Source organism: Spea bombifrons, chromosome 1 (assembly GCF_027358695.1).
Source record: "Spea bombifrons isolate aSpeBom1 chromosome 1, aSpeBom1.2.pri, whole genome shotgun sequence".
Taxonomy (NCBI): Eukaryota; Metazoa; Chordata; class Amphibia; order Anura; family Pelobatidae; genus Spea; species Spea bombifrons.
This window is the reverse complement of record NC_071087.1, coordinates 59316103-59330194: the sequence shown is the minus strand read 5'-3', so window position 1 is coordinate 59330194 and position 14092 is coordinate 59316103. Positions and strand designations below refer to the sequence as shown.

The 14092-nt window shown below is 42.9% G+C and overlaps 1 protein-coding gene and 1 pseudogene across 1 annotated transcript; one reads left to right on the top strand and one right to left on the bottom strand.

Annotated features, from left to right (window-relative positions):
- Positions 1-5897, top strand: part of LOC128490312 (phospholipid-transporting ATPase IK-like) — a 40280-nt pseudogene extending 34383 nt beyond the window's left edge.
- A 5184-nt stretch (positions 5898-11081) lies between these two features.
- On the bottom strand, positions 11082-13535 carry LOC128489776 (cone-rod homeobox protein-like). The gene is made up of 3 exons (XM_053461767.1): positions 13371-13535; positions 12411-12586; positions 11082-11662 (listed from the first exon to the last, which is right to left on the bottom strand). The coding sequence occupies exons 1-3, from the start codon at positions 13498-13500 to the stop codon at positions 11297-11299; spliced, it is 672 nt and encodes a 223-aa protein (XP_053317742.1). The 5' UTR covers positions 13501-13535; the 3' UTR covers positions 11082-11296.
- Positions 13536-14092: the final 557 nt, after the last annotated feature.

Here is a 14092-nt window from a genome sequence, read left to right as displayed (position 1 = left end):
AAGTTAAGCAAAATTATTGCTTGATTTGAGCATTTTTATTTTCTCCACAGGCTGCTATCCAGTTTTCCTCATGGTCTGTGTTTGCAGTTCTTTCTCTTGCAATAGGCCTTGGCTGGTACTTTCTCATTTCATTTTTGACTGGGACACCATCTGCATATTTTACCTCCACATATGATTTCAACTTTCTTGGTAATTTTCTGTAGTGACTATATGTTAAGAAGTTACAGAATATGTTCTAGTGCTCTTTAATGTGTATATCACTGGATGCCCTGTAAATGCTCATTCAAATTACAGGCTGTCACAATATCCTGAAACTTCATCTTGTGAGTTTGATGAAACAATATTCTATAACACAAGTTTGGGCAGAGATGGTATTATGCTCTAAATTGGCAAGTGCTGCGATAACAGGCAACAACTTGTTTTCCATATTTAAAAGAATGTTTTTTTGGTCTTCATATTGTACAAAAAAAATCTCTATTATATGTTTGTATAATGGTTTATAAAGTATTGTCACCTCCTATTTCTCAGGATTTAAAGGCCACCTAGATGAGGTTTACATAATATGCATGGAATATAAATCTTTTGAGAGACTGAACACTATATAAGAATATAAATGTAAGGCATAGTTGCCATAGTAGCTGGTCACTCCTCTATAATTTACATATTTATATTCTTATATTGTGTTTCAATAAGAAAATGGTTATCTTTTGCAAATCTGAACTTTGTATACAAAAATGTATTGCCCTTGCAGCACAATGTGTGTAATTGTACAGATTGTTGACTATGACATGCTCTATTCCATTGTCTGGTTTACACTATGGCAGTACAACCATATAATACAACCTAAAAATGAAGAAAGGAAAGAAGATACTAGCAAGTATAAACAATGCAATTTCCAGGGTTGTGCTGTGATCAATATTTACATACCTTAAAGCAAGAAATCAATACACACCTAGAGAATGCATGTATTTAAATATCCTATCTGAGTCCCGGGCGCCGGGCAGGCAGCGGGGTTAGGATACAGATCCCCCGCAGCAGTGCAGGGGACCTGCATCCTACTCTCGGATGTCCTCAGACAGCATCCCCTGCCGGCACTTTCCACGGGGGGGGTGCCGGCACGGGAGGTTGTCTAAGCGCATCGTCTGGACGGTCACCGGCTGCAGCAATGCGGGTAAACAGCCTCCGGGTTGTTTACCCGCATCGCCGCAGCCGGTGACCGTCCACACGATGCGTTTTACCTCTGCCCCCAAGACTTACCGGAGCAGACTCCCGGGTGTCTTGCGGGGCGCCGGCGGGGGACATCTACGCAATACGCATATACAACTTCCGGTTGTATTCGCGTATTGCGTAGATGCCCCCGCCGGCCCCGCAAGACACCCGGGAGTCTGCTCCGGTAAGTCGAGGAGGGGGGGCAGAGTGGCATATCTCGGGGGGGGGAGGAGGACAGTGGCAGCATATCTCGGGGAGGGAGGACAGTGGCAGCATATCTCGGGGGGGAGGACAGTGGCAGCATATCTCGGGGGGGAGGACAGTGGCAGCATATCTCGGGGGGGAGGACAGTGGCAGCATATCTCGGGGGGGGGCAGTGGCAGCATATCTCGGGGGGAGGAGGACAGTGGCAGCATATCTCGGGGGAGGAGGACAGTGGCAGCATATCTCAGGGGGAGGAGGACAGTGGCAGCATATCTCGGGGGGGGAGACAGAGTGGCAGAATGTTTTTTTTTTTTGGTGCTTTTTTAAAGAAAAAAACTTTTTCTTTAAAAAAGCACCAAACTTTTAGGGTGCGGCCTAAATACGGGGGCGGCCTATATCCGAGCCAATACGGTATATATATATATATATATATATATATAATACTTAGGCCTCACTATGTCAAAGTACCTGGATCTCAGGAAGTCGTATCTATTTCTAACTTGGCTGCATTGCTTAACATGGAGTAACTGCATTACTTCAAACCGACTGAGATTCTTTTGCATTAGTAAACCTTCTTTGTACTGCAGAATTCTGGTCAAGACCTGGAGCTCGGCAAATAAAATAGAAAGAGTGAAGCACATCCTAACAAGTATTTAGATATCAATTTTGCCCCTGAAATGACGTACATACAACAGAGCAAGCAATCTTTATTTTGCTTTCTCTTACATTAATTTATTCATTTTTAATTTTTACCCTATTTTGCTTTTGCCTTTCTTTCTTAAGTATATTTCTCACTTTTTCTGACAAAAGTGTATTATTATTATTAGTATTATTATTATATTTTAAGTATATAACATCAACAATGTACACAGCACTTCTTACAATATGTATTCAATGTATAGGACAACTAGAACTGACAGACTAAGACAAACAGATAGGTAAAGAAGGTTCCGTTCGCAAGCTTACAATCGTGTTTTAACTGATTCTAGTACATACAAGTACCTGAAACTTGATACAATGATTAAGGTATAAATCCCTAGAAACATTATAGTGGAAGAACTGTCCAGTAGTCCATGACCCTAAAGATGCTTTCGACTTGAGAAACAAAAATGCTACACACAATAACATAGGAATATCAGAGATGTAGTCTTGCGAAAGATACCGTATTTGCTCGATTATAAAACGACCCCCCAAATCTGAATATTAATTTAGGAAAAAAAGAAAAAGCCTGAATATAAGACAACCCTATAGGAAAAAAGTTTTACCAGTAAATGTTAATTCATCGAAACTATTTTTTTTTAAAAAAAAAAGCTATGACTGAGAAAAATATTTTGGTTTTATTTCCTTCTATTTTCCAACCTGCCCCCCAGTTATGCACATCTGCCCCAGAAATGCCTTTTAACCCCCTAAATGCCACTGTGCCCCATGATATGCCTTTTAACCCTATATGCCACTGTGCCCCATGATATGCCTTTTGACCACCTATGTGCCACTCTGCCTCCAGAAATGCCTTATACCCCTATATGCCACTCTGGCATTTAGAGGGTTAAAAGGAATATTATGGGGAAGAGTGGTATATAGGGAGGTTTAAGGCATTCAGGAGGCAGAGTGGCGTATAGAGGGTTAAAAAGGCATTTCTGGAGGCAGAGTGGTATTAAGGGGGTTAAAAGGCATTTCACAGAGCACTCTGCCTCCAGAAATGCCTTATGCCCCCCATTTAACACTCCCTCCCCCTCCCTCCTCCAAACTTACCGGTGCTTCTGACTTCCCTGTCATGTAGCCAGGGCAGCTTGCAGATCCCACGCACTTACGCTGCAGCTGGAAGGAGGCGTGGCTAGCAGCAGGGGTTGTCTGCGTCCATCGCGCAGACCTTCCCCGACTGTCAGAGATCAGAGTTCCTCGCACCGGTACCGACCGGTACTGATCTGATCTCTGACAGCCGGGGAAGGTCTGCGCGATGGACGCAGACAACCCCCACTGCTAGCCACACCTCCTTCCTGCTGCAGCGGAAGTTGTCTACGCGAATCGCGTAGATATCTACACGCTGCCCCAGCTACACACCGGGGGCTCAGAAGTACCAGTAAGTGGCGCAGGGGGGGGGGGGCAGGAGGATCCAGGTCCCCTGCAGCTGCGGGGGATCTGGATCTTAGTCGTCTCATAGTCAGACATATAAGACGACCCCGATTATAAGACGAGGGGTATTTTTCAGAGCATTTGCTCTGAAAAAAACCTTGTCTTATAATCGAGCAAATACGGTACTTTTGATAGAATAGTCCATGAATTGAAAAAGTAACTCCAGGAGATTCTTGCTTTGTTTCATAGTCTGACTTTATCCAATGTACACAATAAGGCTTGTGTACACAATAAAGCGTGTTAATATGAGCATAGTTAGTGTTTTTTTCTTTTCATTTTTTCCTTATACATTCAGTATATGATCAGTGATATATTTGCATTAACATATATTCTATGTATCACAGGTGCATTCGTCAACACAATCAGCAGTGGATACATCTGGCTATTATTACTCTTGGCTGTAATTGTGAACTGCATTCCTTCTCTGTTCTTTCGGCCCTGGTACACATTTGCAAGTCACAGTCTGATTAAATCAGGGAGTGAGTTTAAGGTAAATCTGGTAAAGTGAAAAAGGTGATTTAGTAGTTGCCAAGATTGTGAAAGGGATTACACAGATCTGCATAATTCCAACCCAATACCTCAGAAGGCATGAAATCATAGCAATAAGGATGCTGTTTTAAGGTGCCACCCATAGGGGATTAAGTGGCAACAAAAATATTATGCACCCAGGGCACCTAGTAGACAGCAACTATATAGTGAAAACATATGTAGAGATAAAGATAATTATATACCGAAAATTAGGATAATTTCCTCTGTAAACCTAAGTACAGTTTTAAATGAGTTCATACCCTTATACCCTTCCTCAAGCATTTTCTAGGTTGGCTAGTGATGGCCTGGCAACTTTTGACCTGGATTTTGAAGATAAAAAAATGTTTGCTCAAAATGTTTGCTCAAAATTTTTTATAAATATCATGTATTTTTAAGTATTGTTGCTAGAGTGCTACATCTCTCTTACCGTGTTAATAAATAAGGGGAGGTGAATACACTTAAATGTAAGCGCTGTGTAAACTGTTGGCGCTATATAAATAAAAGATAATAATAAATGCAAATTACTGAGGTGTATTATAACTCACAAAAGGGAAAACATTACACACTAGTTTACGATATTAACATACAAAAACACAAATGATTATAAACAAGTATGGGCACAACCATTTTGTGAGGTACCACAGATGAAATATTTTAAAGTCAGTCACTGAAGTAGCAAATATCCATTGCTGGATTCAATTTCGATGAAATATCCACCTTTCTTTTCACCTTGACACACTCCCTCTTTTAATTACCATGACAACAATAAACTGCTTCCCCAGTTTCTCTTGTGCCATTTCCAATCACCCTCCTCCCCATAACTCTAATTAGTCTGACAATGAGCGGTAACAATTACTTTTCTCCACAGTGGCAAGTGTAGAGAGGTAATATTTGTGTATTGCAGTACAGTTCTCTGGGAATGCTCTTTTGCTTTGCTTGCCAGGTGACATACAGTAGAACATGCAGTTATATAATGGAATACATTATTCCATTATTATCTTAGGCCTTGTTTGTGTGGTTAGAATGCAAACACATGTGCAGTAGATCTCTCAGTGCTGCCAGCTCAGGAGACTGACAGCAACTTCCAGGAAGGTAAACAAGGCCTGACTAGGAATGAAAAGCAGCAGCAAGCTGCAAGCACCCGTTAGGTGGCCGCCGGCCCACATACACGTTAGCGTGACCCTAGTGCTGCTCGTCTGGCTCCTAGACAAGCAGCCCACCAGGAAACCTCCAGTCCAGCCCTGAAGTTAAACCAGTGGAATCTTTTTAGTGAAACAATGTTTTTGTTCACCAGAAGAAAATCGTGGTTTCTTGCTTCACACATGCCATGCAAAAAAAGTGCTTTGCTGTAATACATTAAACGTCTCTTATAGAAAGACAAACTGAGGCTTTATACAAGAACTAGTGTAAATGTAGAATTATACTTGTGATAAATATGTGACGTATTTTTTTTTCAATTGCAGGTTCATAAAACAAGCAACAATGTGCTGCTTCAATCTGCAATAAGAAGGGGGTCTTCTAGAAGACGGTCCAGTTATGCTTTCTCCCATATGGAGGGATATGGGAAAATTATCTCCACGACATGAAGACAACAAAGAGGACCCTAGCTACAGGAAATCTGTAATAACCAGACAAAACTATCACATTATTTACACTATAAGGTACAAATAAAAAAAACTGATAAAACTGTTTACTAGGGCTGAGGACTTCTTAGAACAGGAACATCCACAAATTTAACATTTTTGTGTCCTGGAGTTTTCTAGCAACTTAAAGCAACTTGTATCTATCTATTTGAAGTGTAAAATAATAAAAAAGTGAAATTCTAACACCAACTGCATGTTAAAGTATTTCTTACACAAGTCTAGCATGTATAGTAAGCACAAAAGGAAAGACTTGTTTTACCTGCTTCTTAATCTTTTAGTGTAATCTGCCTAAATATGTTCTGTAGGGTATATTCACACGAGGGTACGCACCAATTCTCCAACATCAATATTCACGATAAAAGTTCCCTACTTCAGTGTGCTTTTCATGCAAGATAGGCTGAGCTGACCTTTCATTATAACCCTCTTTTACAGTGATGTCATTTATGCCGCTCAACCATGTATTTAATGTCACATTATTACACAGTAATTGAGGCTGAAAAAAGAGACAATTCTATCTAGCCCAAAATTATAATGCAAACCTTTGGCTGCATTAATTATTCAGTTCAATTCAACCTCACTGTCAGGACCCTGGTAAGCAGGTCGGGTAGGAGCCCAGTAGCAGGGGATACAAGGGGTTCTGTTTGCACCCCACGATGCATGATGGAAGTGAGGTGGTACGGACAGGCGAAATAACACACAGCACAACAGAATATGAAGAAAGGTACTGTATTGTAACAGGTGATATGACCAGCAAGTAAAGGCAGTAGTCTCTATGCAGGATGCCCACTGGCAGGGCTGACGGTTATGGAGGCCCACTGGGTGGGCTGACGGCAGGAAGCCCAACTGGGAGGGCTGACAGGTCCGGAGGCCCACTGGGTGAGCTGACGGGTACGCAGGCCCACTGGGTGGGCTGACTGGTACGGAGACCCACTGGGTGGGCTGACTGGTACGGAGACCCACTGGGTGGGCTGACGGCAGGAAGCCCAACTGGGAGGGCTGACAGGTCCGGAGGCCCACTGGGTGGGCTGACGGGTACGGAGGCCCACTGGGTGGGCTGACTGCAGGAAGCCCAACTGGGAGGGCTGACAGGTCCGGAGGCCCACTGGGTGAGCTGACGGGTACGGAGGCCCACTGGGTGGGCTGACTGCAGGAAGCCCAACTGGGAGGGCTGACAGGTCCGGAGGCCCACTGGGTGAGCTGACGGCAGGAAGCCCAACTGGGAGGGCTGACAGGTCCGGAGGCCCACTGGGTGAGCTGACGGCAGGAAGCCCAACTGGGAGGGCTGACAGGTCCGGAGGCCCACTGGGTGGGCTGACGGCAGGAAGCTCAGGTACAAGACACGGGTAGCTCAGGTACAGGCAGGAAGCTCAGGCACTGGCAGGTAGCACACGGTACAGGGCCAAAGCAGAGCGGTCCATGCACCTCAATGCAAAGGCCCTGACTAAAGGGCAGGGCAGGTTAATAAAGGCAGGCTTCACTCAGGTGATCAGACCCAGCTGACCTGGTAATCTGATCCTGAGGACTCCAGAGGGAGGGGGAGGGTGGCCACTAGTGGAAGCAGCAGGACATTACAGCAAATAAATAATCCATGGTCCGGGCTAGTAGGGTGGAACCCTGACATATCCCCACCGCTAGGAGCAACCTCTGGGTGCTCGTAGGACTGCATATGGCAGTAGTGTCACCGTCTGTGGCGGGACAACCTAGTTCTGGCACGTAGCGCTTCCTCAAACACATGCTGATCTTCACGGCGTATGGCAGTTCCATTGGAAGCCACTACACGGTCTGGTGGCAGCGCCTCAGGTGTGCTGGCCTGGGTGTTCCGGACCTTAGCCACTGGTGGCACAGATGCGAACGTCGTGGTAAGTACAGAAGTCGGACCAGGCAAGCATTCGCCAGGGGATAGGAATACCCCCTGTACACTGTATCCCTCTGAGTGGTGTTGACCAATACCGGGACTGGACTGGATGGAGACAGGAATGGAGGAACGCCTACCAGCCGTTTGATCATGCAGATGTTGCTCATAATATTTCAGCTCCTTTCTGTGCACGATTGTCCCATTGGTTGCTAGGACATAACCAGGAGCCCCAAGGGAGTGTCTTGCGGTTTGGAGTCTCCCGTTCCTACTCCTGTGAGTGGTAGGAGTGGTGTTCCTGACCGCACAAACAGCTGGGGGGTTCATATCCATTGATGTGTCTGTTACATCCGCCTCAGATGACACACTGTCCATATCAGACCACTCGGGGGCGTCAGACAAGGTCTGGAGGTCATCTGACATTACGATGGAGGGCGTAGGATTCTCAGGTGCTGAGGACTGGTTAACCCCTGCATTACCTGTCTGTGATCGCGACAGGGAATGCTCCTGCTTTGTGACATTGCTGGCGTCATATGCAGGTTCCTGGGCATGGGGTTTCTCGATGTGGGTAGCAGACAGTTTGGCTGGTTTCAATGGACAATATGAAATCCTATGACCAGTCTCTCCACAATAATAGCATAGGTTATCTACTTGCCTTCTTTGTTTTTCCTCCTTGGTGAGTGGCTCACGCTTGTAGCTCTTCTTAGGAGCCTTCTTGCTTTTGGTCTCTGTTTTGGTCTTGGTATCACCATGGTCGGGTTTTAAAACAGTCCGTACAGATATACATATCTGGAGAAGACATTCCGCCAGCAATTCCAGTACTGCAGGTATCCCCGCGGACTCCTTGTATTGGCCTTTGCATTCTGTCAGGACCCTGGTAAGCAGGTCGGGTAGGAGCCCAGTAGCAGGGGATACAAGGGGTTCTGTTTGCACCCCACGATGCATGATGGAAGTGAGGTGGTACGGACAGGCGAAATAACACACAGCACAACAGAATATGAAGAAAGGTACTGTATTGTAACAGGTGATATGACCAGCAAGTAAAGGCAGTAGTCTCTATGCAGGATGCCCACTGGCAGGGCTGACGGTTATGGAGGCCCACTGGGTGGGCTGACGGCAGGAAGCCCAACTGGGAGGGCTGACAGGTCCGGAGGCCCACTGGGTGAGCTGACGGCAGGAAGCCCACTGGCAGGGCTGACGGGTACGCAGGCCCACTGGGTGGGCTGACTGGTACGGAGACCCACTGGGTGGGCTGACGGCAGGAAGCCCAACTGGGAGGGCTGACAGGTCCGGAGGCCCACTGGGTGAGCTGACGGCAGGAAGCCCAACTGGGTGGGCTGACTGGTACGGAGGCCCACTGGGTGGGCTGACGGGTACGGAGGCCCACTGGGTGGGCTGACTGCAGGAAGCCCAACTGGGAGGGCTGACAGGTCCGGAGGCCCACTGGGTGAGCTGACGGGTACGGAGGCCCACTGGGTGGGCTGACTGCAGGAAGCCCAACTGGGAGGGCTGACAGGTCCAGAGGCCCACTGGGTGAGCTGACGGCAGGAAGCCCAACTGGGAGGGCTGACAGGTCCGGAGGCCCACTGGGTGAGCTGACGGCAGGAAGCCCAACTGGGAGGGCTGACAGGTCCGGAGGCCCACTGGGTGGGCTGACGGCAGGAAGCTCAGGTACAAGACACGGGTAGCTCAGGTACAGGCAGGAAGCTCAGGCACTGGCAGGTAGCACACGGTACAGGGCCAAAGCAGAGCGGTCCATGCACCTCAATGCAAAGGCCCTGACTAAAGGGCAGGGCAGGTTAATAAAGGCAGGCTTCACTCAGGTGATCAGACCCAGCTGACCTGGTAATCTGATCCTGAGGACTCCAGAGGGAGGGGGAGGGTGGCCACTAGTGGAAGCAGCAGGACATTACAGCAAATAAATAATCCATGGTCCGGGCTAGTAGGGTGGAACCCTGACACTCACCTCATAATGGAATGTTTCTATCTTCGATTAAATACTCATGTCATTTGTTCAAGATTTGGTTGAAATCCCATGGGAAAATAAAAACTGATGTCAACAGATTAATTGAGGAATAACAAAACAAAATTTAATCTATGCAATCTGACTATGAATCTTGGTATGTCTAAGACACCAATGGGTCATGTAACAAAAATACAGTGTGTGTCAAAATATCCTGTCCAGTCAACAAAACGTGTTTTAGTGTGCCACCTAAATAATTTACCTATATAAGAAATTGATGCAGCATTGTAGGTAGTAATCTAAAATATAGGGTTAATACCACTCTGCCAACGATTAGGGCCAATTTTTCACTAGGCGTGTTTGTTTTCAATCACCAGATCGGTACTTTCAGTACAAGATGCCTGCAGTTACTTATTTTTATTTTGATAATAAAACTTACAAAAAGTGTAATGCTTTCAGACTCAGGTGACAACTTTAATGTATCTGTTTCTATTTGATGTGAAAATAAGAAAAAATAAAGAAAAGGAATCAAAAGTAGAAAGGCACCATACAATAAGCGGCCTCATGTGTTTCGTGCTGCGAGGCACTTAACCATATGTCATGAGGACTATATAACTAATAAGAAAACCATGTGAGAATAAGAAAAAATGTCATTCAAAACTAGGTTTTGGAGTACGTTTCCCTGTGAAAAGAAAAAAAAAATGTTGTAGAAATATTTTCTTTGAGGATACTGGGTAAACTAAATAGAGATGTAAAGTATGTACATGTTGAGTATTTTAATAATATTTGACCTCACTGTTTTTCTATTGAAACTGATAATATGTATTCAACAATACAGTTAAATTCTAAAAAAAACCTCAACATAATTAAATATGTGTGCAGAATATTTGTAATATGATTGCATTTGGAGTCATAAAGGATACAACTGGAATACGTTTTTAACGTAGTCTGAATCACTTTTATATAATAATACATTCTGGATGTTTACCAATAATTTTAGAGTCTTATATCACAGCAGTGTTATGGTATTGCCAGGAAAATGTAAAGATCAGCAAAGTAGAAAAAGTAGATTTAACACCTTTTCTTCATGGTGGGTTAACTGAGAGAAATACAATTATTTCCCATCGCTAGATCATGGCATGTCGTGATAGCCTCTCACATGACTCTGACACAACGCCATGCGTGAACACAGACGTAAAGGCAGAGTGCTGACCTCAAATGATAGTAAAAACAAGACACACATTGTACGATGTGACGACATTGTAGTTTGCGACTACATAAATTTAAAAATTGTGGGGAATACGACCACAAGGTGGAGGAACAGGTATGTTAATAAGCACATCCTCTTTTATTGTCATCATGTGCAATAAACTGTGGTCTGTGCAGGACAATTACCCCCCACTTAAGGTCAATCCTTTAGTTTTAGGTACAGTAGTATGGAAAAGAAAGTATGGTTTTACATATCAAGACATAATAACAATCACCTGTTCCTTAGCAGGTCTAAATGTTAGGTAAATAGAACCTCAGATGAACAACAACACATGGTATATTTAGTTTGTATACGGTCAAGAGTTTTATTGAAATCAGTTATAACACAACATACTGTACTATTGGTTCCCAAAACAGCAATATTTCTTCACTTCCATGAAAACAAAAAGAGAACGAACATTGTTCAAGAATAATCTCTAGCTAAGTATTCAGAAACATATTGTTCTATACTGCAATTCTAATCAAGATGCATTTGGCCGCAATAATATAAACTAATTAAGTTGGTACAGATGCCACCAAATTCCAGGGGTGTAGTGGCAATTGCAGCATGACAGGGTAGCCTGATCTGCAAGTATTTAACCATCTATCAATGTCTATATAATTGTGGTTTTTACAAGTCTTTGATGCTGGCATCTCCATGTACCTCTTGGGCTCACAGAAATCTCTGTGACAGGAACAAACATGCTTCTCCCTGCATTTCTTTGATGAACAATAGTCTCCATGTGAATGTGAGTAGTTATTTCCCTTTTCAGAGTTCAACTTCTGTTCCCTGTTATACAGCCGTCCTGTTGGCGGCGTATTCCTGTGTACCTCACACTTATGGCCTTTGCGAATCTTTGCACGTCTGTTTTTAAACCAAACCTGGTAAAAGAGAGTAGAGAGCATCAAGCATTCAGTTTCAAATGATGAGAAATTAGAAATAAAACGGTGAAGAGAAACTAATATAAAGGATGTTGTAATTTAACTGTTAATTGAATTCTTTATTGCAAAGTTGTGTTATAGCTTTCCAAACATAAGCACCAGACACCTAATTAGCTTGTGGAGGTTTTTGGATATTGCAACAATTCATTATTATAGAAAATTCATTAATCCTGCTTTGAATAGACTGACCTTTAGAAACAATAGCTGAGATTGGTGTGTTGAGGTCAATGGAATAGATATGTAAGTAGTGTATAGAGAAGAAGCATATGTCCAATTAGAAAGGACAAAGGAGAGATATAGGGAGAAAGGAACCTCATGGTATCTCAAAGGAGGGCAAAAAAGACAAGCCGAGGGAGAAAACATTGAAATAATAATCACATAGGTAAGAATAGAAGATCACATTTGAACAAATGAATTGAGACTGTTCAGATGGAAGGAAGGTATAAACCTACCCTGAGCTACAGTTAGGAAAATGAAAATTGAACAATAGTTTACAGAAAGCATAGTGAGAGCATGAAATAGCTGGCAGCTGGTACATAAAGAATATGAAAAATAACTACAAAGAAAAAAAGGCAGACCGGAGAGAATTGATATCATACAAGTAGAGTGAATTTTTGTGCCTATTAAATAACTTTTTTCTATGACAAAGCAAACTTCACGGCGTACACATTGAAATGGGGCACTCTACCTGAATCCTGGCTTCCGGAATATTGAAACAAACAGCCAATCGTTCTCTTGTTGGTACATCTGGATAAGGCGTTTTCTTGAATGCTTCCTCAAGAGCCTCCAACTGCTCTGTACTAAAACAGGTGCGTGGACGACGAACCTGGTGATAAAACCCCCATCCTGATACCAACAGAAGCTCTGTTAAAATGAAATAGTTTGTTGCTTATTAAGATAAACAAGTGTAAGATGTCTCTACATTCAGAGCTATGATGACAAAGAAATTGAAATTGTATATTAACAATGCAGTCAAGTTAAACTGATAATAACTAAAAGAATATGAATATCCTTATCCATAGTACACACACCTATTAATTTTACTTCAACATAATCTAAAGCCATTTGGTACATTTGTTGAAATGTTGAAATTTAAACTGATCATATTCAGGGCAAAATAAATATTGTCCTAAATATTTAAATATTAATAGATTAAGTAAAATATATACTCTAGATTTACATATGGATTTGTGCATGCATGAGTCCTGCTATCTTTGCTGGGCTGATTAATTAGTGATACAAAAGACTAGCATTTCAAATAGCAAGCTGGTGTTGGTTCAAGCCCATCTAATAAAAAAAGAGGAGACATGTGAGAAGGAACTGAGCCAGCTGGAAACCAACCCTTGTCAGTAATTTGGTCTGTAAAGAACCTCACAATTAATTTCTTCCAGATCCCTGGCTCACTTGATCAGCTCTTGCTCAACTGGTACAATTGGATGATCAGTTCACCAACTTTTGCCATCATAGAGATGCCAGAAGGCAGACAGAAGCAGACAAACATTCTACAAACATTATTTATTTTAGCTTCAAAGATTAAAATATGACTATTTTCCTCTGATTATTAGAACACTTTATAAGTGGGTCAAACAGCAAAGCATAATGACGGTTTACAACTGAATTGAGTGTTTTGGAACCAGCTTTTCAGTACCTGGAAAGGAATCTACTGATTGCCCAACGTGTCCATGTGGTAAAGGTAATTGCTCAGTCGGCTGTTGTTGTAAACTACACACCAGGTGCATAGCAGAGTTAAGCTGTCTATCCCAATTGATACAATACATTCCGTAGAATATAACGAGAATGGACTCCACAGAAGAAAGATGTTCAAGATCTAGTATAAAAAAAAATATGCACAATTGTGAGCAATCTGAAAAAATGTACACATAAGATAACAGATCCACTTTTTAAAATAGAAGTACGATAGCACTAAATTAAGTTTCTATTGGTTTGCAGATGTGTTTAACTTCAAGTTTAGGTGTAATTTAAAAATTTAACATTAAGGATTGAGTGCTTGACATTATTTTGCATGGTGTTGATTGACAGTCAAAATTTAATTTGCTTATTCACTAAATTGAGAGTTGTCAGGCGAGTTGTGGTTTCAACTCTTTCCTGTCAATATACGCTATGAAGGCCCATCCCCAATAGGCTTCTGTCATAGAAAAAGCTAGGCTGGTCCTGGATAATGTATAGTTACATCAATAAAATGTCTCCTTGCCCATGGAACTATATGTTCAGCTGGGCCAGCTCAGAGTTCCTTGCTGGTTAAACTTTTTGGGTCTTCAAAATGAATAGTGAAGTGAGACATTAAAACATCAACTCTTCTGCAAACTCCCTTGCCAATTCTTCTTTTAGTGAATAAACCAGGCAAGTGCT